We start from the raw sequence: 25,028 nt of genomic DNA, 5'->3' as shown, positions 1-25,028 counted from the left end.
TTACTATATGGATTATTTGCGTGAATAATAATTCTTAACACAGAGGCAATGAGCTCAGATGAAGAAAAATAATGCTGCTAGAAAAGTCAAAATCACTTTAGATTAAAACGTGCAGCCTACAACTGCCATTACAGAGATACCCTTTTCTCGGTGAAAATAATCTCCAGGCTCATTCTTTACCTCTGTTAATGTCTTGGGAGCTTTCACGGTTCCTCTGACTTTAAAAAAATGAAATAGGGCATAGTTTTAGAATTATCTTTGCCAGCTGTGTTCTTCCTTAACCCAAATAATTGAATAAAGTGAAACTATCTTCAACTTGATCCAAAATAGTTTTGTTCAGTGGTTGGTCTGAATCCCTAGAATGGCTACATTTCACTGGACTCAGAGCACACACTATAAACTTCCAAACTCGAAGGTCCAAATGTCTCTTCAGTGAACGTGAAAAGCTCTGCATTCCTGTCCCCTGGGAGGTCCTCCCCTCTAGTGCTCCAGTCCCCAAGCCGCTTTCATCATCCAGACCCTTCTCCGTCCTTAGAGACAGAGCGCTGCTGATGCTCATCCCGAACCACTATGACCCTCTCCCACACTCGGTCCACAGCCATGCAGTGGTGACCTCCTGCAGCCACTCAGACGTCTTGTATTTCTCACCCAAGGGAGCATCTCCACCTGTGGTCTTCTCTCTGGTGAGAGAAGACTGGGGCTCCAATGTGTTCCCCTTACTCGATAGTACATAAGCTCAGCAGATGTAAGAGATGCCTCCAGCTTCCCTTCTGGCTGGGTATCCCACATGAGTGAATTCTGGCTAATGGAAGGCAGATGCGAAGGACTATAGAATCTTCCAGAAGTCCTCCCTCCTCTGCCCCATCTTATCTCCTCCATTGCACTGCTGCTGCTAAGCTTGAGGACGATGACCCTTCCCCACATTGCCTGAAAGGGGAACTGCAAGTGTGGACTTTTTAGGACAGAGCAGTTAACACAGCCCTGGGCAGGAAAGCTACTTGGTTTGACAAGTGAATAAACTCTCATCTCACATGTGCATGGTTATTTGGGTTTCCATTGAGTTTAAGTCTAATTACTACATCAATTACCAGAACTATTAAGAAGCCTTCTGTATTGTTGACTAAACAGTATAGAATAGACATCTAGATAGAAAAACAGGAGTTTTTAAAACACAATCTAAGTCCTTTCTGGATAGCTAAAACTGGAGTTCAAAGAGCAAGTAAACAAGAGTAGAGGTCAAAAATGACAAGTTACTCACGGATGTGTGCAAAGCCTGTTAGTAGCAAAAAAATTAGTTTCAATAAAGAAAACTATGAAAGACTAGGTGGTTAGAATTACACAAGCACTCAGGGTGTTGGAAGCCAGCACGTTGCAGAAGACTAGTGCTAAGGACCACTCTGAGGCCTGAAGAAGAACATGGCATGGCATATGCCAGAGGAGCTTTTCCTCACCCAACACAACGGGCTGAAGGACCCAGCCACACGTGGGCTGAAAGCCAGAGCAGCTTACCTCCAGAAGCCACAGCCACAGCGATGCTGCAGGACAGTGTTGCAATAAAGAGCTGTCAGCCATGCTTGATGTGAACTAGTCAGGGCACCCGGCCTTACAGCCTTACACTCCTGGACTCCTGCTAAGTCCGGCCTCCTCTGAACCCAGAGCCAAGCCCAGACACACTCATCTGGGCCAAAGAGCCTGAATCCAAAAGGCCAAAGGTTAAAAACCCAGAACTGTAGAGATTAAAAGGACCTTCAGGGAAGGACTGTCTGAATTTCACAGGTGAAGAAAATGGGACAAAGAGAACTGACACAAAAGCCACAATTCAGAAGAAAGGACAGGGCCACAGTCCTGTTCTGATCAGATCAATGCTTTCTTGAAAAGTGTGAACAACAGAATAAGTTTCTATCCAAAAGGAAAACTTCAAAAACAAAGCTTCTTCATAAATTTCTCTTTAGGGAATTTGGAGGGAAATCACTCCTTTAAACTCAAGAAAACGAAATGCTTACCATCCTAGATGCTCCAGCTAAGAATAATTCAAAGGACATGAACACACACACACACACACACACACACACACACACACACACACACACACACAGCTCTTAACTGACTACAGAACGGCCCCTATAAAGAAGCAGTACTGGCAGAGTCCCAAAGGTCAGCGGACCACCCAACACTGTGAATCACATCAGGTCAAGATCTGCACTGAGAGTTTGCTTGACCAGAGACAAGAAAACAACTACAAAAAACAAAAGTATTTCGCCACATGAATGCAACTGGTCCAAAAGTCCACCAGTTCTGGAGTTTGAAACAGGCTCTTTCATTACACACACACACACACACACACACACACACACACACACACACACACACAGAGAGAGAGAAAAGTAAACAAATTCCCCAAAGCAATGACAAAGCAAAAACGAAAACAAAAACCCACAAGAAGAAAATACAAATCAGCCAAAAAAAAAAAAAAAAAAATTAAAAATCACAAACAAAAACTTAATAGAGATTATCTGGAATAGTTAAAACAAAATGAAAAAAAATACAAAAATATTTGGAAAGCAGTTTAAGTAAGATTTGAAATAACAAGACAGCCCAGCCAAATGTCTTCTTTCATTTCTGGAGTCTGTTTTTCTAATTATGGCAGCCTGGAAGCTGGCTGAGTTCATCAGACTTCTCTGGCTCATCCGGGCCCTGCAGAGCCAGCACCTCCACGGACCAGGACCTCACCTGCTCACCGACTCCTTGCAGGCACAGCCTGGATTCTGAGCCATTCCATACGGAAGATCTTAGATGGGCTCACGTGAGACCCTCCTGTGCAGTCACCCGGCCGACACACAGGCCCGGCCACTCCTTCAGACTCTGAGTGCCACCCCACTTCCTGTGACCAAGGTGGGGAAGCCGAGGGGTGGCTCTGACAGTGTGGGCAAATAGGTAGGCACCAGGCGTTGACGAAATGGCGCAGAGACAGGACAGACAAAGGGACCGCGTGAGCAAGAAACAAGACGTGGCAGAGGCCTGGGGAGAACATGATGGACTTGTCACAGAGGAACAAGCAGCTGTGTGTGACCATGGAGAACGTGGGGCAGATTCATGGGGCAGGATGGGCTCCTCTGCAGCCAGAATTAACCTATGTAGACTGGAGAAAAAAAATCCTCAGAGATTCTGCCTGAGATACCTGCATTTCACAGCAATGCCTCAACCTTCCTGTCTGTCTGTCTGTCTATCATCTATCCATTCATCCTCCAAAGTTTCCCATCCTTTCTGTCAGCCTCTAGTTCTCAATCCGTGCCCTTCCCACTTGTGTAGTTAAAGATCTCAGATTGGAGGGGCGGGGTGCTCAAGAAGGACCCTGAGACGATCTGGGGGGTAAGGAGTTTATTAGCAGAGTTATCAACACCATGAACTGTCAGACAGACAGAGAGCATGGCAGGGACTCTGCAGGGAGGAATCAGGGCCTGTGTGGCACAGGAGGAACCTCTTCTTGCACTCTCCTGAGGATAGAGGAGGTTTCACAGTACAAGGCCATGGCCAGGCTCTTTGATGGCCAGGCAAGAGTCAGGGAAGGAGGTGAGGAGCAAAACTGTGACCTTAGGCACTAACCTTTATGTAAATCCCTCCAGGTGAGAGAGGCTAGCACCTGGAGTCTGTGAGATGGGGGTGGGGTGGGGGCGGAGTAGGGGCGGAGTGGGGGTGCCTGCAGGACCAGTGAGAAGAGGGGAAGGTGCCATGGCCTGAGTCACAGCTGCAGTCCCATAGGTAGCTGTTTCTTCCACATGAAAACATCCCGTCTTTGAGGGAAAGGGGATGCTAAGAGGTTTATGAAACCAGACTCACAGGCCCTGCAGGGTCACATGATAAGCAACACTTGCTGAGGAAAGGAGACTACTCTTGTGTAGTTAAAGATCTCAGATTGGGGGGCGGGGTGCTCAAGAAGGACCCTGAGACAATCTGGAGGGTAAGGAGTTTAGGTATGGCTGCCTAAAAGTTCCCCGAGGTGGTACAGCTTGTGTGAGTCCTCACTCATGCTGGGCGGGCTTCGGGGTGATGCACCTGCCCAAGGCACCCGAGATCCCTCAAGCGGCCCCCTCACTGACACGCCTGTAAGTAGCGCCAGGAAATTCATTGGTGCAACAAGACTTGAATAGGATCATTTCACTGGCCTGTTGTCATGTGGTGACATCATCTCACTGGCTCTTCATGGGGTGAAAAGATATTTCCTTACATCTCCGTGGGAAAAGTCGCTCAGCATTCTTCTATTAGCTAGGAAAATGTAGGGACAATAGGGCCAAGTAACAGTGACAGATTACATTTAACAAATGCTGACTATATCAGGAAGCGTTCTGAGAACACGTGAGCCCTTTCGACTGTCTCCACGTGCCTCCAAGTGGGATATTTCTACCATCATCCCAATTTTAGATGCACAGGCTAAGGCTCAAGATGACGAAGCTCATCAGCGAGAATTTGGAGCAGGAATTCAGGTAGGCTGATTGCAAACCAAGTCTCTACATCACTGTGTATATTGGGAAGAAAGAACTGCCCTGAGTTATGCTACCAAGGATCTGAGTCCAGGACGGTCTCTCTGCCCCAAGGGATGCAGATCTAGTAGCCACTTCCCCACCTCCAACCTCTCCAGATGTTTTCTGGGGGCTTCTTTTCTGTGTCAAGGCTGCCCTTGAGGGCTTAACTGGATTTTACAAGTATAAAAATATAGTGGTTAATAGCTTACTTACGTGTTGTGCATATTAAGGAAACATTCAGAAAGAAGAGAGAATGAAGCAGCTATCACTTCCCAATTAAACCTCCCATGATCATTTATCAAAACCTTAAAATAGAACATCAAACTGCAAAAAGATGATAAACAGCACAGCATCAAGTCTGGTACCTAAGAGTGTTCAAGTAATAATGGAGTTCCCTTTCTTCCCTACCCCGTGGCCCCATTCCCAGTTCCAGCACCAAACCCCGAAGAACCCCATTCTTACCAACTCCCCCCATCATCATCAAGATGATGGACTTAATCAGATACCACGATTCTGAGAGACCATGAGCAGCCAGACTCCCTGGTGGGGAGACAGATAGGGAAAGAGGCCATGGCTAGGTAATAAGTGTGGCGAATCTCCAAGATGGCCAGCTTCTTCTTCAACCTTCTACTGACTTGAGACAAAAGCTGCCTACCAGGGAGTCTGTCTAACTCCTGGTCTCTCGATTCCACTAAGCCATGCGCTCAAGGAGTTCACAGAAACGACAAGAACAATGACCTCACTCTTTAAGGTCAGTTATGAGGAGGGCACTGGTGTAATCCAGGTGCGAAGTATGAGCTGGCAGAAAACTAGAGGCTTTCTCTCCTTGAGAAAGGAAAACAAAATTCCTCACCTTTTAGAAATAAAATAATAAGTGTTTGGACTAAAACATTCCATGAGTCAGTGATGATCCTATGCTCTGTCAGTGTGCCCTGGCCAGTACTTTTAATCCGCCATTACTAAGCCCGTTTCATTAGATAAAATAAAGCAAGTAAAGATTCCTGAAGAGCACAAAAGCCCCAAGTTCTGATGCAACGACTTTGAAGTCGAGGGCAGAAAGGCTGGGGCCAGGCCTGCTTCCTGGGACAGAACCACGCACAGATGCCATCAGGCTGGGGTGGTCACAGTGGACTTCTTGACTGACTACCCAGCGTCATTAAGATTAGCAAAGCCACCAAAACCAGGGGCCCAGAGGCAGATGACTGTGACTTGAAAGAGGCTGTTGGTCGACCTAGAGTCAGAAGAGCCAAAACTACGTGTCCCCCTGCATCGACCCCAGAGGCCTGACGGTGGCATCATTCTATCCTCCCTGCTTCCCCTTCCCCACTAAACCATTAGGGCCCCTTCCTTTTTAAGTGTTAAGAATAATAAATGGGCCGGGAGGTGGTGGCGCACGCCTTTAATCCCAGCATTTGGGAGGCAGAGGCAGGCAGATCTCTGAGTTCAAGGCCAGCCTAGTCTACTGAACAAGTTTCAGGACAGCCAGAGCTGTTATACAGAAAAACCCTGTCTTGAAAAACAAACAAACAAACAAAAAATAATAAACGGGGCTGAAATCTGCAGGTGGGCAAGGGAAAATTAAAACAAGCTGCCAGGAAATTACTCAGTCTGACCTAACAGCCATTCTGTATGAGCTTTCTTCTATTTTATACCTTTAAGATTACATACATTCAATCAGTTCATGCACTCTGAGACCCTTCTCCACGCAGGGTTATTCTAGGACTTAGGAGATACCTATGACTAAGACTGGAAAGCTCCAGGGTTCACGGGGGGCATCCTTTACAAGGAAATAGCTAGGCAACAATATAACAAATATAATAAAATAGGCAAATTAGTGTTTCGGAGTCACTATAGAAAACAAATACAAGGCTGAGGGTGTAATCAGTGGTACGGCATTACCCAAGCCATGATGTGATCCCTAGCACTGAGGAGAGGGAGAGGAAAAAAACAAAACAAAACAGAAAAAAAAGGTAGGCCAAGGAATTCAGGGATGTAGACAGACTTCCAGCTTGAATAATTTGGTCAGGATAGGCTTTGTCTGTCTGTCCATTGTTTTGAGAGGATCTTATTCTGTAGCTCAGGCTGCCCTGGAATGGACTAGGGGGCCTACACTGGTCTGAAATTCATAGCAGCCTTAGCTTCTGAAGCGCTGGGAGGCTAAGTGGGAGAGGGGAGGCACCACACCGTTAGATATGGGTGATAACTAGCTAATACTTGAAGAGGACAACGGAGTGAACTGGATGGGTATTTTCAAGGGATGTATTTCCCATGCAAAGAACTTAGAACGGGTCATACTTTCAGTACCGTGCTGAGAACACTCTACCTAAATCTAACCTCTTCAAAGAAAGGTTTCTGTGATCCATTTTGAGCTAATTTCCATAAAATGTGAGGTTTAAAACAAGATTTATTTATGTTTTGACCACTGATGCCCAGTCATTCCAGAACCATTTGCAGAAGACTGCCCTTCCTCCATAAAACTGCCTTTATATTGTTGTGAAAAAAATCAGTTAGAAATATCTGTGCAGGTCTATTTTGGGTTTTTCTATTTCCATTCCACTGATCTACATATGTGTCCCTCTGCCAGCACCACACTCTCCAGAATACTGTAGCTACACCCTAAGATTTTTAATTGGGTGAAAGAATTACCCACAAAGGGTTTACATGGGATAAAGTGGCGCACACAGTCGGCTTTACTTCTAAAATGTCAACCTGTTGTGACGAGCAAATTCAGGGTCATAGGAGACCTGACCAGCCACGAGATGTCAGAGGGTGAGACCATCGAGAGCAGCGGGATAGTAAAAGATGGTCCGATTCTAACTTTAAACGAAAGATAAGGCAAGAGACTATTCTGGTGGGTTTGATATGAAGTGTAAGAGACTCAGGATTGGGGAACACAACCACCATCCACTGACCCGGGGAAGGATGAAGATGGAGGATTGGAAACAGAAAATCAGGTGCTGTTTCTCAGATGTTAGGTTTGAGAAGCCTATCAGATACCCAAGTGGAGACATGAAACAAACCGGCACACATGAAGCCAGCACTCAGGAGAGGGGCCTTTCTGGCCCGGTTATAATAATCCAGAAGTCATCCACATGTTGAAAGCTGTGACATTGGACAAGATGCTCCAGGAAGAAGGAAAACACCCCTGGCCTTAGGGTCTCCAGTACTGAGGTCAGAGAGAGGAGGAAAAGGAAGAGAAGGAGGCCAAAGAGGTGACCATGGAGCTAGGAGAGAGCTGGGAGATGGTATCCGGGAAGCCAAGCAGGAAACAGCTCCATGACATTCAGCTGACGGAACACAAACACCACAGGAGACCTCCTCGGCAGGAGAGAGGAGCAAACGAAACAGAGAGTGGAGCTGAGTGGTTAGAGAAAGCAGGGTTAACAGGACATTCAAAGGCCACACTACACAAGAAAACAAATTCTGAGGAGAGTCGGGACGTGTCCACAGAAGCCATGCATATGTACGTTTTAGGATGGGGGTTAAACCATGTTAAACAATGAAGAGAATGCCCCGGGGGAGGGGCTCGGAGGACAGAACTTGTTTATGCAGAATAGAAAACAGAAGGTGGCAAAGAAGAATGTCGTGCCATCAAATGAGAAAGTGGAATCCAGAGGAAACATGGCGGCCCTGGCTTTGACAGGAAGAGGCAGGAAAGTGTCTCTGAGTGTGCTCTGTGTGAGCTAAACTCTACTCTGTCTTACAGCAACCGGCCCAAGTGGTCTCTGCCCTGCGGCTATATAACAATGCAGATTTTCACATCGAAGTCCCAGAAGTGCTGAGTGATAAATCCCTCAGGACAGAACTTCACCAAGTGTCTGTGACGAAGAAGGGATCCTAACGCTGCCACTGACTACCCTGAGTGGGAAAGGGGTGGGGTGAAATACGATAGCGGTAAAGCGTGGTGGGCAGCAGCTGAGTTCCACAGGAGGCTCCCGGTCCACCACGGGATTGTGTGGCGAGCAGTTTCTATGTCCAGGGCAGACGGCGCTGAGCAGACACACATGCAGCCTGCCATCTACAAGACAAAGCACAACGACCAAGGAAGTGCCAGGTGCTGACGGACATCACCCTTAGCAGGCACACAAAACAAGAAAGTAAGACAGAACACTGTCCTTTCTGAGGCGCTGTAACCTAAAAGGGGCAGTGACCAGGGAAACAGAGGACAGGCAGAGAGGAAAGAACAAAGGTTTGGGGCAGAAACAAGTCGAGCTGGTTTGAGAAGCAAGACAAAGCCATGGTGGGCAGGAGGTAGAGTTACCACCGGAAGTGAAGAGAGCCACAGGCAGGGCCGCATCGCCATTAAACTGGGCAGAGATGGGATTTTATTCTAAATGCAATGGGAAGTCATGGAAAGGGATCCCAGGAAGAAATGACAGTCCTTCCCAAGATGGAGTTCAGTTTTCTCCTGGGAAGTACATTCCTTCGTGTAATGCTAGCGTGTGTTAAGTAGGGAAACTCATGGTGCTACCACCAAGCTGAACAAAACCAAACGCTTGCTCCAGAGGCCTGGGCACCAGGGGCTGGAGACGCAAGGGTGTCGGCACCACGGACCGATGAGTCCAGACAGCGAAGGGTGTCCCAGCCACTCCTGCAGTGGTACGACAGATCCACAGGAGAGGACTGCCAGACGGAAGGAAGCTGAAGACAGGAAGGGGAAGAGAAGGCAGGAGGTCAGCCAGACACACCCGGGGATTGGTCCGAGCAGCTTCACCAGGGTTGGCCTTCCAAAGGCAGTCACTGACAGGCCCTTCTCCAGAATCTCCACAGCCTCCTCACACATGCCTGACACGTGGGCACTGCTCCTCTCTGGATGAAAACCACTCAGATGGTTAAGCCAGGCTCAGGGGCAAAGATCCACCTATGCCAAGAATAAATGGGGCAAGATTGGACAACCCCTGTGAGAAATAGAAATAGCTTCCCTCCCCTTCTAGAAAGCTATAGGAAAAACAACAACAGACAGAAAGAAGGCATGCGTGACCTTTCACCTCATTCGACCTCTGCTTCACAGCTTGCTGTATCCTCTCCTGGCTTCAGAAACCTCAGAAAGTAAGGGCCCTCTGAGCATGGGATATGATTCCATTGAAAACTGTATTGGTTGTCGTCCAAACACTGCAGGCCCCAGGTTGGGGAGAGCAGAGTACAGGCTGTACTCCTTCACACACAGCAAAAATTCGGACAACTTATAAGGGAAATATTTTGTTTTTCAAGTGCTGGGGATCAAACCCACACTTGAGCACGCTACATAATACTCTGCCATTAAGCCATATTCTCACCCCAAGACGACATTAATCACAATGTAATCATGTGAGGTGGGTATGGTGGCACACCCTGGTAATCCCAGCACGCAGGAGGCTGGGGTAAGGGGGTCACGTGTTGAAGGCCAGCCTGTGTAAGACCTGCCTCATAGTAAAATAAAACAGCAAGGAGTGGGGGCATCGCTCAAGGCCCCGGGTTCAATCCTCAGTACAAAAAAAAACACAAATAACAATAACAACAACAAAACCCCAACATTTCTAATTGTCCGAACACCTTCTCTTTACACATTTCTCATGTATATCATTTTTCCCAACGTTCTAAGACCAGAACCAGACTTGCCACTGCAGCCCAACATGTTCCCAGGAGTGGAGGAGGACCCGAATTATTCAGATCCCATTACACAAGAGACGGACTCTGGGCTGTCTCCTACAGTGTTTTTGGAGTCTTCTAGAATAACAGATATCCATATTAAGTAGTGATTAGTGTCTTAACAGTCCCTGCTTCACTCCCACTGGCCGGTAAAACCTGTTTTACTTCCTTATTTATAAAATTTTCATCACCTTAAACACAAAAAATGAGATTTAGTTGCCTGGATGTGATGTGGTGCCTTTGTTTTGGTTTGGTTTTTACTGTTTTCAAACAAAGCTGGAATCTTTTTTCAGAAAATCCCCCAAACTGTAGAAATACTTAAAAGACACGCAGATGCAGTCCCCAGGTGGCCATGCAGGATGTCACTTTGCTGCCTGTTTACCCAGGATGCCTAACCCACCGCCACTACTGAGGGCTCCTTCGTATGTCTATGGAAGATAAGCAGCCACAAAAAGTAAAATGTGACAATAAAATTTCATTAAGACCACCAAAAGCCAATATGAGTCAGAAACTAACAGCTTCTGCAAGGCGGAATGCTTTCAAAGACCATTCAAGGCACAGTTTAAAAACAGCAGGATCTCAGGATCACTAGAAAATGTTCTATGGGGAGGAAGGTCAACCTGTCTTATGACAGGGTCCAAGAGATGTCTACGCACAAACACCCACACTGCCCAGAACGGAAAGGTAACTAACAGGATTATTACATGATGCTTTCTTCCCTCCCTCCACAGCTCCCTCCCTCCACAGCTCCGCTAAAACCTGGCCCGACCACAGAAGGGGGAAAAGCAAACTTGTTCTTTGGCCCTAAACACCTGTTTAGATTTCAAACAATGATCTCTCAAATTTCTATAAACATTAACCTGGTTAATAACATGATCTGATATGACAAGACTCAATTTCACAAAAATAAACTAAAAACCTAGGAGTCAGGATTAGAAAAGGGGGGGGCATTAAATCTATAGGTAATGAAGCTTATAATCCTGTTGGCAGGCACCAGATAGGAATCCAGCACCTGCTGCTGTTTAGACTGCCTTTATGTCAGCCTGCCCTCCCTCTTGGATTTCTACCCATCCTCTGAACCTTAGAACACTATTTCAGGAAGACAGAGTTCACATTGCACAAGTTACCTTTGATCTGTGTTCTTGACTAGAAAGATAGTTTTTCTAATACTCTCCTATCTCAAGATTACCTTCTGGATTTACATGTTCCCTAAAAACCCAGCTCAAGCACTCAGCCACACGTGACACTGCAAAAGGGAAATCACAGCCCAAGTCTGTCCCCGACTGCAGTTTACCAATGAGCAGAAACATTCACCTCGGTTTGTCGTTAGCAAACATTTTTTTTTTCTAGTTTTGGTTTCTGGAGACAGATTGTCTCTGTTGCCCAGGTTGGCCTCTCTTAACTCTTGGCAATTCTCCTGCCTCTGACTCCTGAGTCCTGGACATGCTGAGATGACAGGCATGCACATTACACTAGTCAAGGCTTTAATTTCTATGTTAGTTGCAAGCAGGCACTGCTGCCGTCTCCCCTTTACACGTGAGGGATCTAAGGCACAGAAGAAGGCAGACGGCGGAGCAGGAACCAAGCCGCAGCACCGCACGCGCTTCTTCACAGAAATGAGGGATTCTCAGAGGAGGAGGAGACAACCCAGGAGCACATGACTGCATGGACAGGTGAGTCCAGAGCCTGTGGAGATGCAGCTCCAGAAAGTTCATTTGGAGGTACGGAGGCTGCTCCTCCCAGTCCCCTTTTTTTCATTTTTAAATTAGCAAGGATGGACTAGTCTTCAGTTCATGTGCTTCATGAAATTTCTGGAGCCTTGAAATGTAGACAAAAGTGAGGGAAGGGCAGGAAATTGGGGCAGAGGGCCAGACACTCTGGGTCTTGCAAAATATTTTTGTTTTAAACCAAAGCCTGTGATAAACTGCATAGACCTAACAAAATAATTGAAACTCGAGGGATCTGGACAGAAGAAAAACTGTCTGGGAGTATTCCTCACAGCTGAGCTGAATGAGATGTGTGTGGAAGCTGTAACCCAAACGGACAGAGGCAGTCATCTTCAGAGACAGTACAGTGCTGGCGACACACAGAGACACACAGAGCCTAAGGGCAACACTACCCTGGGGGGTGGAGAGCCAGTGATTAGGACACTGTGTAAAACAAGCAGTCCTAAGAAGTAAAAGCCAGCCACAAAAATGTCAAGAGGAGAAACATGTGGAGACCAGGTGGAATCTGGATATACTAAGAAGCCTGACCGTCACGGAAATGCTCCTGCTACATTCCAGCATGCTAGGACATCCACACATAGTGAGAGCAGGGGTAGGAAAAGCAGATAGGTCCCTTGGTCCCGCTAACCCTGAGGTCATCAGGACCCAGCCACCCTCTGTGTTCTGTGTCTCCCAAACCCAACTTTCTCCATCATCTCCTTAGCTGACTGGCTCCCAGGGAGCTTCCCCACATTGCTCAAGAAGCGTTCTTCCCAAGCCATGCTCAAAGATGGGGTGCTGATAACTTAGAGAGAACAAAGGATTTGTTTTCCAGCTTGTTTCCTAACTGAGTGGCTGCTTCTTAGCTCTTCAGCTGAGCCCAGAAAACCTGTAGGATTCTCTCAACCATTTCTTGCCTCATGGAAAAACAAAAAAACAAAACAAAACAAGAGAATAAACAGTTTTGAGTGTAATTTAATCATCTCTTCCTTGTTAGCTACTTCAAAGACCTACTTCTAAAAGTCATACACAATGTATTTTAGGGCAGCGATTCTCTATCAGGAGCAACTACATGTCCTGTGGGACATTTGGCAGGATCTGGAGACAGTGTTGGTTGTCACTGTTAGGACAGGAGTACTTAGGACAGACATCCAGTGAGTATAGGACAGCAACCTAAAAGGTCAACAGTACCAAGGTCTAAAGACCTTGTTTGAGAGGACAATGGGACAAGTTAAAACTGCTTTATAGTATAAAATATCCCAATGTTTTGTTTTGTACAAATGCTACACTTTATTATATATACACAGTATCATAAAATTCCAGAATCCAGAATTACACAGATCATGGGAAGGGGCTACAGTGACAGTTCCATGTGAAAAATCAGCCACCACATGGGTCTGGGTTCATCATGCAGGGAAAGAGAGGCAGATCTGAGTCCATACTGCAATCCACTCCCAATTAAATTGGAACCCCATTTTTATCATTAACAGTCAAGTATTTTACCAAGAGACATCAACTCCAAACTTCCAAGTTTTTCCTGTGTTTAACATTCTCTGCAAAACAAATGTCTCGATGTAAATTATAATCTAGCTGACTGAGCCTCTACCTTTGCCCAGCCCACAAACAAAACACATGCAAATAGTCCCCATCAATAAGCATTCTTATTTATTTGGAAGAAGTGGGATGTAGAAATTCTGTTGTGACTCAAAACGTCATCAAAGCAAAAGTGTGTCCCGAAGGAATGAAGATTAAAAACAAAGAAATGTCCCTCGGGCTGTACAGCAAAAACTACAACTTTGTGACCAGCATTGTCAAAGTTAAGTGTCTCCCTCTAAATTAAACCATTTTACAACCTCCGGAGTAGCTTAAGGCTGAAGATCCAGTTTTCTGGCTGTACCATGCTGCCTACCTGCCTTCCCTTGTATTAGCTCCAAGTACAGGTGGGGAGACATCTGGTCACCCACCAATCAGGCGCTGGGGCTCTCGCGCAAGTCACTACAGCAGTAAGATTGTCAACATTCACTCTCTGCTGAGTGAACACTGGTGAACATATGGGTCTGGACTTCAGAGTGGCCCTGGGGGTGTCCCCTCCTGGACTTCGGACCCTAGAGAGCCCTCTGGAACCCCACACCTCTTCAGAAAAGCGGTCTCCAACCGGCTGTTACTAGAAGTGCATTCGGAAATCGAGGGGTTCTCTGTTCCACAAGGAGAGAGGGCCTTATATGCAAACACAAGAAGGCAAAAAAAGAAAAGGGGATCTTTTAAAATCCTTACGCAGTTGTGCCTTCTCCTAGCAAGTGGGTAGCATTTATTTAAGACACTCCTGAGCACCTGGTAGGAATCCAGCTCTGGTCCACAAATACTCCGCCCGTAGCAGCCTGCAAAAACCGCTCACACTGCTCGGATGCTTCCCAACCTCCCGGAGACAAGCCCAGATGTGCAAACCCAAGAGGCTCAGGAGCACAGACACAGGTGTGCACACGCAGGTGAACATGCTCAGAAGCTAACACAAGTGTGCAGACGCGGAGGGCCCCCCTAAATGTACGCAAACAAATGCACACACAGATAACGCATGTTCAGACATCGGTCCCAGGTCACGCCGGGGAAACCCAAAGCCGGGGCCACCCTCCCCGCGCCCCACTGGAGTGTGCGTGCCCAGCTCACCTCTTCCAGAAACTTGGTCAGATCGTACACCTTGTGGTGCAGGATCACCCAAGTGCTCTTGCTGTCTTTGTGCTTCTGAATCTCTTCCAGGGTGTAGTACTTCACATCTTTGTTTGCCTGCCCGGCCATCTCGGAACAGTGAGCCTCCCGGGCCCTGCAACACAGCCGTGCAGGGTGGTGAGCTACTCAAGTCTGAGCCGCCTCCGCCCGGGACATTCCCAGCCTTACCGGGACCGATGCCCAGGACCGTGAGGTGGCGCCTCTAACTGGGCAGGGACAGCCTGGCCTCCTGGGATTGGCCAGTATGGTGCTCCCGCCCTCAGTTGACGCCCTCCTTCGGTCCAATCACGCCCCCCAGCCCAGCGTGCGGATACTGATTGGTTACAAGAGGTGCCCTTCACAATCACCCGCTGCAGGGGCAGAGGATGGGGAGAGGCTTTTCTGAGTCTGCGCAAGAGGGCAAGAGGTAGCGGGTGGGGTCAGTTGGCAGTGGTGAGAGCTGATCAGAGGTCTGAGCAACAGACTGAAGAGGAAGCGGTAGGGCCAGGGCAAACTCTATCCCCAGCCTTAGGTCCTTCCCTTAGGCCTCGAACTCCACGCTAACTCCTTGCATGTTTCCTAACCAAATGGGCCCTACGCCCTAATAATCACTTAGAACAAAAATTGCAGAGATCCAAGTCCAAAGGTGACCCTCCGTGGGGAAACCCTTAAGCACAGAGGATATGAAAGAGCCCCATACACAAGTGTCATAGCTTAAGCCCTAGAATCAAATGTGTGGCCCCAAATAACGAGCCATGCATTTTGCTTCACTGGTACCTGCAGAGGGTTAGGGATGGCTCACCTAACAGGCAAAGACTCTAAGGAAATTACTACATAAAAATTAGAAGTAAACAATAATTTCTGTAACCTGAAATAACTTCTGTGCCAGGACACCCTGACATGGCAAGGACTTTCTTGCAAGATAACCTCCACAGTGTTGTCAATTTAAGTCTGGCTAAACAAGGAACAGCGCTGTGCCCTGGGAAGAGCACACCACACTCCCCAGTCTGGCACTGCCCTTTCAACAGGGAGTGAATACCATATATTAACTACAAATCTCTAGGAGAGCAGTGAACACAAGTCTCTTAACTTATTTAAAAAGCCCTTCGTGGTTTATTTAAGTCTTTTCAGCAAAGTTAATGAACTCCAAAAATAAATACAAATAAATAACATTAGTGATTGTCCACACCAGTGAGTCCCCAGGGAATCAGGATGGTCCTGAATACAGTAGATGCTTAGAGATAAGTTCCTTCTCCTTTACCTTCTCCAAAAAGACCTGCTCACTGGGAAGAAAACATCCTGTAAAGCTTTCAAACTATTTTCATTGTTTCTTTCTTTTAACCGAAAGGAAACATTTCCAATTGTAACTGTTACTCAGAAGTATTTCTAAGGTTAAATTATTTGTATTAGGATAGTAATCAGTTTAGTTCACATATAACACATGTGGATCTTATTTTACATCAACCAAATAAAATATAAAGTAGGTACAATTTCCAAGTTCAGTGGGGCTTTTTTTTAAAAACCTTTAATTTTACTTCCCATAGCTTCATGGGAAGTAGCAAATATGCAACAGATAGGCTCTCTGTATCCCTCACCAAGTTCCCCCAGTGGCTACATATTAATGTAACTATAGAAAACCCAAACAAGGCAGCACACACCTGCAAAACCAGCCCCAGAAAGTGAAGACAGGGGGATAGCCAGTCTGAAGCCAGCTTGGGCTACATAGCAAATTCCATGGCTACCTTAGCTACATAACAAGACCTTGTTATAAAAAGAAGGAACACAAGAAGCCCACATCAGTACAATGCAGTTCCCTCTACGTTTAGGGTTGGTGTACATGCACGTGTGCGACCTCCATAACAGCCCTGTCACAAGCTCTAGCTGGTGCTGTGTTCTGGAAGTACACCCCCATCCTTCCCATGCCATCCCTAACTCCTTCCGGGTAATGAAGAATTTGTTTCGTTCCTGAATTACTTTGACATCACAAGACATTATATAAATGGAATCATAGAGTAACGTGTTTGAGATTGGCTTTTTCACTTGTTTTCTTGCCCTTGGAGTCCGTCCAAGGTGTGAACTGTATCAATTCATTTTGTAGTCATGACTAAGAAGCAGTAGAACCATCCTGGCAGTCATAACATCTCTTTATCTGCCCCCTTCCCAATGTGGCCGCATTGAATAAATCCTCTGCAGTTCACTATTGTTTGTTTAATTGACCTGTTTGGGACTGGTGCCTGAGCCCGGCTTGTTTGGGCTGCCAGGGGCCAGGAATGACCCCAACAGGTCCAGTAGTATCTCATGGTGTGGACATCCCCTGTTACAACAGCTTGTTTAGAAATTCGCTGCTTAAGGGACATTTTGGTTATTTTCAGCTTTTGGTTAACTACGGAAAAGTCGCTATGAGCAATCATATACAAGTTTTGTGTGAATATAATCTTTTGATTTTTTAGTATAAAAGGAATGTGACTAGCTGGGCGGTGGTGGCACATGCCTTTAAGCCCAGCACTTGGGAGGCAGAGCCAGGTGGATCTCTGTGAGTCTGAGGCCAGCCTGGTCTACAGAGCTAGATCCAGGAAAAGTGCAAAGCTACACAGAGAAACCCTGTCTCAAAAACAACAACCACAAAATAAAGGAGTGTGGCTGCTGAGAAATATAACTGTGTGGTCAGTTTGTCAGAAACTGCCAAGTCATCGTGCACTTCACATTCCAACAGCAGTCCTGAGGGACCTGGTTTCTCAATATCCTCACCAGTTCTGATTTTGTTGTTCTCTATTGTACCCACTTCTAGCTATTGGGGCTACAAAGTGGTAGTCTCAGTCTGAGCCATCTTTTCATGTACTTATTTGCTATTTGGATTCCATCTTTTTTTGCTTTTGTAATATTGAGTTTTGAGAGTATTTTATTTCATAAAAAAGAATTTTATGGGTGTCATAATGAGTTCACTGTCAGAAGTGTGAGAAGTGTTTTGGCTACCTGTGGCCCTTCCTCTCATCATCTCGTCTTTTTTTTTTTTTTTTTCATTTTTCTTTATTAAGAAATTTTCTACTCACTCTACATACCACCCACAGATCCCCTGTCCTCCTTCCTCCCATCCCACATCCCCACACCCCCCAAATTAAGGTCTCCCATGGGGAGTCAGCAGAGCCTAGCACACTGAGCCTAGGCAGGTCCAAGCCCCTTCCCACTGCACCAAGGCTGTGCAAGGCGTCACACCACAGTCACCAGGCTCCCAAAAGCCTGCCCATGTACCAGTGACAGATCTCGATCCCCGGCCTGGGTGCCCCCCAAACAGTTCGAGCCAAGCAACCATATCCAGTCCCATGAGGGCTCCACAGCCACTAGTTTACAGTTCATGGGCTTCCACTAGTGTGGCCGGTCATCTCTGCACGTCTTCCCATCATGATCTCGACGTCCCAGAGCTCTGGGAATCCAATCAATGAGAGAGAGGAGGGATTCTGCAGGCAGGGAATGTCGAGATAATCTCTGTCTTTGTCAAAGCAAACAGTTTTCATTTTGAAGACATCCCATCTTCATTTGGTTTTTTCTGTTGGTTTTGGTGTTTTCTAAGACAGGGTCTTACTGTGTTTTCCAGTCTGTCTGGGAACTTGCTGTGTGGCTTCACACTCCTCTCTCAAGAGGTGTTTCTGTCTCTGATTCTTGAGTAGCTTGGACTGCAGGACACCCCACTACATCCCATTTGCAATACATTCCAAGCTCCCTTTCTTTCTGTAAAGTAAAAGACTTACACTGGAGTGTAGCACGAATCCTAACTGGTCTTAACAAAAAGCCAGAGCCAGATATCAGGGGAAATGCTGAAAGATCTGAGAGACAAAGGAACAAGTCACAGCCACCACTTCACCTCATCAACTCCTCAGTCGAAAAGGGGCTGAGCTCCTGTCCCCTCCCGCCTTATAATCCTTTTCTCTGCCCAGCCATATCGCTTCCTGTCTCAACCTCCCTAGTGCTGGGATTAAAGGCCTGTGTGCCTCCCAAGCACTCGGAGCAAAGACATGAGATCCCAAGTGCTGGGATTAAAGGTGTGTGCCACCACTGCCTGGCCTCTATGGCTAACTCTGCAGCTGGCTTTGCCCTCTGATCTCAGGCAAGCTTTATTTGTTAGAGCATATACAAAATATCACCGCACTGGAGCTCCCTTTACCTGTATCAAATTGCTCAAGCATTGTTTGCTGAGCTGAGAAGACTTGAAAGGAAAGGAGTAAGAAAGCCCCCGTCAGTTGTTTAGCTGACCCCAGCAATCAAACAAACACAGGAGCTGATTAGCAAGAGAAAGCACGCGAGTAGTGTGAATTTTATGTGCACATGAGTGAGATCTTCACAAGAGACTAAAGTGAAAAATACAAGCAGAGCATGGTGTGCTTTTAGACGTGTTTAGATAAAGAACAATAAACTTGTGAAGAAATGGTGGGACAAATGGACCTCTGAGCTGTGGTCGTAAAGCCGGGGGAAGTCATTAGGGGATAGATGGGACTGGTGTACACGCCAGCGGAAGACAAGGGGTGTGTAAAGAACTTATCTGTGCAGGTTTATGGCCGCCATCATCAGTCTTTGATGACCAAGGCTATTTTTACTCCAGGCGTAAGGAAGACAAGGTTTCAGCTGGAAATAACCACTATGGCAGGATCACACAATTGGGGGCAAATCCAAAACTCCTTCAAGAGCCTGCCTTTAGTAAATTCTTTTGGTTTATTTATCAGAAATTAGTTAGTGGAATTCATTCTGAATTTTATAGTCTGTTCCATTGATCCATGCAGCTCTGCTTCCAGCAATACCATGAAGTCTTGACGACAGTAACTGTGGAGTAACTCCTGAGATCAGGTAGCAGAATGAGTCCTCCTGCTTGCAGGTGGATTTTCTGTCCCGTCAGCCAGCTCCCAAACCACGACATGGAGACTTATATTAATTATGAAAGCTCAATCGATAGCTCAGCCTTGCCCCGCTAGCTCCTATAACAAATTAATTTTTATTCAGCTACGTGTGGCCACGTGACCCATGACGTTTTCCTGTCGTCCTGCATGTCCTCTCCCTCTCGGTCTGGCTCTGGCTGGTGACCCTTCATGTCTCCACCCTTCTTTTTCTTAGATATTTTTCATCAGCTGTTTTCCTTTCAGCACACAAGCCCTATACGCTTCATTGAGTACACAGCTAATGGTTTTACATAAATTTTAGGCATTCCTCATTATCATTGGGTACACATCTAAATGGTTTTATGTAAATTTTAGGGATTACTTACTGTGTGTGTGATGTGTGTGGAGGGATAGCACATGTCAGTGGCACGTGTGTGACATTCGGGGGACAATTTTGCTTCCCCCTTTCCACCTTTACGTAGCTTCTAAGCACTGAACTCACGTGACCAGGCTTGCTGGACAAGGGCCTTTTTACCACGGAGCCATCCCGCCAGTCCTAAATGCTCATTTTTTTAGTAATTATAAATGGTGTTGTATTTTCTTGTATACACCCCATACTCATTTTAACATATAATTACATAACTAGTTTTTTATACTTTTCTTGAGCCTGAACTTTGATGAACTCAGCTTCTTTGCATGTGTTCCAACTTCCTTATAGGCCCTTATATCATCTGACAACGACCTACGCCTTCCATTTCCTTTTTTAAAAGCCCTTATCACATTGACTAGAACCATGTTGAAAGGTAGCTGTATTAGGTACCTGATTGTTGCTGCAATAAAAACTGGGGAAAACACTTTAAAGAAGGGCAGGGCTTTTTTTGGTGCAGTGTGAGGGTATAGTCCAAACCAGTGGGGAAGTCATGGCTGCAGGGGTTCTAGGAAGATCCTGCTTATCTGCAATAAAGAACTGTGGAGAGGAGCTGGAGAGACGGCTCAGCAGTCAAGAGCACTGCCTGCTCTTGCAGAGGACCACGGTTCAATTCCCAGCACCCACATGATAACTCACAACCATCTGTAACTCCAGCTCCAGGAAATCTAACACCCTTTTCTGCTATCCACAGGCACCAGGCACACATGTGGGGCACATACACACATGTAGACAAGACACTTGTACATATAAAATAAATGAAGCTTTTTTTTTTTTTTTCAAAAAAGCAAAGAGAAGTAAATACTGTTTCTCTTTTTTATTCAGCCCAGGACCCAAGGCCGTGGAATGGGTGGCTCTTCCTACTTCAAATAAACTAGTCTAGATAATCCCACACAAACATTCTCAGAAGTTTATTTCCAGAGTGACTCTAAATCTCATCAAATGGACAATTATGAATGACCACCACAGATTGTGTTGATTATTTCTGTGGATGTTCCTTATTAAGTTGAAAAACTTCTCAGTGAACACCAGTTTTTTGAGAGATCCAATCACAAGGGGTGTAGAGCTTTAATCTTGTTTTACATCAATAGAAATGGTCATGTGGTTTCTCTTCCTTAGCCTTTTCCAATAATGGAATGCACTGAGTTTTAAATATTGAAGTATCAATGTGCTTCTAGGGAATAAACCTCATTTATTTGTGATGTGTAATTTTTTGTATACACTGCTGGATTCTGTTTATAATGGTTTGTTCAGAATGGTGTGTCTATATTTACAAGAGATGATATTTCACTTTTATATTTCATATTAGTCACTATAATTTGATAGATTTAATAAAAAAGGAATATAATTTCATATAACAAGTTTGACCTGTTTTCTTCTTTTGTATCTTTCTGGGAGGGAATTTGGTAGAATTTTTATCTAAAGATTTTTGGAACTCCTAGTTAAACCATATGATAGGTCTACTATGAGTCAACAGACTTATGAGGTTGTTTTGTTTGTTTGTTTTTGTTTTTTCTATTTATTTAAAAGACTATTTAATTTATGTTTCATACTGGGTAAGTTATGAACATCTGAACGTGCATGTGTGTGTGTGTGTGTGTGTGTGTGTGTGTGTGTGTTGTATGTAAATCATGTGTGTGTAAATTCAGGTATACCATTGCCACCAGAAGACCACCTTGGGTTTTCCTCTCTCCCTTCACCTTGTTTCAGACAAGGCCTCCCAACACTCACCTCTGTATAAGCCAGGCTACCTGGCTTGGGCCTGAAGGCTCCAGACTGCCCTGTCTCCTCCACCCAGCTCCTCATGATGGAGCAGGGATTATAGACACACTTCCCTGTCTGTGGCTTTCCGTGGGTTTAGGGCTCTGGATTCTGGTCCTCAGGTTTGTGTTGCAAGTGCTTTGCCCACTGGGCCAGCATCCAAGCCCCAGCTGAACATTTCAATCTATATTGTCAACCATTGTGTGTAGTTGGAAGTTTTCTCCAGTCTCGTCCAGCCCCAAGGTCCCACAGCTGCTTATAAAATAATCACTCAGAGGCGTAATATTATTTACAAACTATATGGTCTATGGCAAGCCTCTTGCTAGCTAGCTCTTACATTGTAAATTAACCCATTTCTATTAATCTATGTTTTGCCACATGTTCCGTGGCTTTACTGGTCTGCTGGCATGTTGTTCCTCAGGCTGCGGCTGGCGTCTCTCCAGACTTTGCCTTTCTCTTTCTTGTCTCTCTCCTTAGATTTCCTGCCTGCCTCTAAGCTGCCTTGCCATAGGCCAAAGCAGCTTATTTATTAACCAATGGGAACAACATACATTCACAGGGTACAGAAAGACATCCCCCAGCAAATGTGTGTAGACCTGCTGATATTAGTCCCTTATTAGCCTTCTTAATGATGTAGGATTTGCAGTTTTGTCCTCTGTTGAATGATTGACAGTAGTAATAGGTTTGCTGTTCTTTTTCTGTCAGTTTTGCAAGTTTGGCTAATTTTGACAAAAGGACAAGTGATTAGCTTTTAGTTTGACTATTTCTTTATCTCTTTTAATTTCATTAATTTAAAAAAAGCATCTTTATATAATTTTCCTTATTTCATTCCCCTTTAATTATTGATTTATAACTTTTCCTTTCTTCAAATAAATGCATTTAGTGAATGTTGCAAGATATCTGATCACCGAGATGGCATTATTTATTGGAAAAACCTGTTTCTAGCTGTGGTGTGGCTCAGCCCTAGCGCACACCTTTAACTAAAGAGCTTTCTGCTTGAATATTGTAAACAAGATTAAATAAAGTCAGTCAAGAGGCAAAGCAAGCAGCCAGTTGACAGGAAGTGAACAAGAGAAAAGCCACAGAGAGTAAGATGGAGTCAGGAGGATGGATAGAGAGATGCACAGAAAGTAGAAGGGAGAGACATTGAGTTGGAGAAGTCTTATTTAAGATGGTGTAGGAGAAAGGCCTTTTTCTGGAACATTGGTGGAGGAGGAAGGTCAGCTGGGTGCTTTCTCTGCCTCTCTGAGCTAGCAGGCTTTCACCCCAACATCTGACTCCCAAGTCTTTATTGGCAAAATCGAACGAATGAGATTTAGTAAAAACAACAAGTGAATATACCTTTTTCTTTGAAACTGTAGGACTACCAAATCTCCCTATGACCTGCAGCAGAGCCTTCTCTTGAAGTCACGGCAACCTTTATAATCCAATACCAAAGCCTACTTCAGACGTTGGTTCCAAATAACTCCCGATGTATTTCAAAACCAAACTTTGAACTGGGGAGGATATATCAGTGGGTAAAACGCTCGCTGTGCAAGCGTAGGGATCGGAGTGTGAACACCTACAACCCACTTAGATCTGGGTGGGTGTGACATTCCTCCTGCAATTTTAGCTCAAGGGAGGCATACAGGCAGAGACAGAAAATCCCTCGGACAAAGCCAAACAGCAAGCTCAGGTTCAGTGGGACAGCTTGTCTCAATAAATAAGATAGATAACAGCTGAAGAAGATACCTAATGACAAGCCTGGGCCTTGACACACATGTACACATACCTGCACACCCACCAGTAGTACACATATACATACAAAAACAAAATCATTTTGTTATTGGTGACCTGAATCCTTAATGTTATCAGGTGTGTGACAAAGGGTATGATGATGGCCTAGTTGGTAACTGTTGTAACTCAGGCATAGCTCTGGGCTTAGCAATCAGTCAAGTTTACCTAGTGCAACTGTTATTATTACTCAGTAAGACTTCCTTATTCTAAAACACAGGTATGAGGAAGCAACCTACCTGGCAAGGTACTGTAAACAGCAAATTTAGACACAGAAACCCAAGAAACGAGAAGTACACAAATATTTACAAATGCTTCCTGAGTTCTACAGCAAGAACATTGTAATAAACACTTAGAAAATTAATTCTACTCCTGACCTTTTGCAAATAAAAATATACTCTAAGTATTTGCTCTCTATTCCTCCATCTCCACTTTCCTTTTCTACAAAAATGTCTCCAATTTAGATATGAACACAAGATATTTGGATTATATTTGTGTCTTTTGAGTATCATGTTAATGTAGGATAGCTTGTCCTTTCTGGAAATATCTGTCTCTTGTGCACATTTAGTTGAATCTAAATAATTGTCCATCTACTTAAAAATAAAGCATCTTTCTATTGCTTGAAGTTGTTTTATCCCATGACTATTGATAAACACCAACATAGCTACTGAAATTCTTTCCAGGGCAGCATGAGGAATTGAGGACAAAGGCCTATCATATCTGGCTATCCAGCTAATAATCGTATCTGGAGATGTGTTCTTTGCTAGAGAAGAGCATACACTGTTTGTTTGTCCAATCCCAAATTGTCATCCATGAAAACATGCATACAAGTAACATTATATGAACTGAGTAGGTTATATTTAGCTGTATAAGTTCCTAATAACAGTTAATGAAAAAAGTAGCCATGAGTTTGAAGGAGAGCAGAGATGGGTATGTGGAAGGGTTTAGAGGGAGGAAAGGGAGAAACATTGCAATTATCACGATAACTTAAGACAATGACAAGTTAACCATATTAGATAATTTTTCATGGTTTCAGAGAGGTCAGTACATGATCACTTGGCCCCTTGTACTTAGACCAAACATCACAGGATGGGAGTGTGTGGTAGAGGTTACTCCTCTCACGAGAGGCATCAAACACAGAGCAAAGGACTGGGGACCAGGCCCAGCTTCTAAAATCACGCCCACCACATGCTCTCCTTCCTCCAGGTAGGCTCAGAATCCTAAAGTTTACATGACATCTGAGAACCAACCACACGAGTCAATAGTGACCATTTCATTCTCAAACCCTAAGAACAATCTTTGGCACATTTGCCTGTGTGTCTCTCTTGAAGGAGTAGTAAGACAGTAAGGTAATAAATGATACAGGTGATGGTTTAAATGTTAATTTTATTATTTTACAACTCTTTTGTCTTCTGCATAACTTGTAGAGCTATGGATGACCCGGGGCTCACAGATAAGCACTATTGGAACCGAGAACGTTAAGCACACTGGGTTGTTTCTTAAAGGAAGAAATGCTGTACCCATTATCCACCAAGAAGGTTGGAGCTAGTGTGCTTACTGGCCTGCTGAACATTTCTCCATCTGTGTGGCTAGAGACTTTTCTGGCACTGGATACTCCCCCAGATCCTAATCATAAGCTTGTTTT

At 45.1% G+C, this 25,028-nt stretch overlaps 1 protein-coding gene across 1 annotated transcript in view; it reads right to left on the bottom strand.

Annotated features, from left to right (window-relative positions):
* Window positions 1-14,782, bottom strand: part of LOC114696263 (cytochrome b5) — a 33,337-nt gene extending 18,555 nt beyond the window's left edge. The window contains 1 exon segment of the mRNA XM_028873870.2: window positions 14,519-14,782. Coding sequence (XP_028729703.1) covers window positions 14,519-14,647 — 129 coding nt within the window. The 5' untranslated portion in view covers window positions 14,648-14,782.
* Window positions 14,783-25,028: the final 10,246 nt, after the last annotated feature.

The sequence above is a fragment of the Peromyscus leucopus genome, chromosome 19 (genome assembly GCF_004664715.2).
Source record: "Peromyscus leucopus breed LL Stock chromosome 19, UCI_PerLeu_2.1, whole genome shotgun sequence".
Classification (NCBI taxonomy): domain Eukaryota; kingdom Metazoa; phylum Chordata; class Mammalia; order Rodentia; family Cricetidae; genus Peromyscus; species Peromyscus leucopus.
This window is presented reverse-complemented; position numbering and strand designations above follow the sequence as displayed.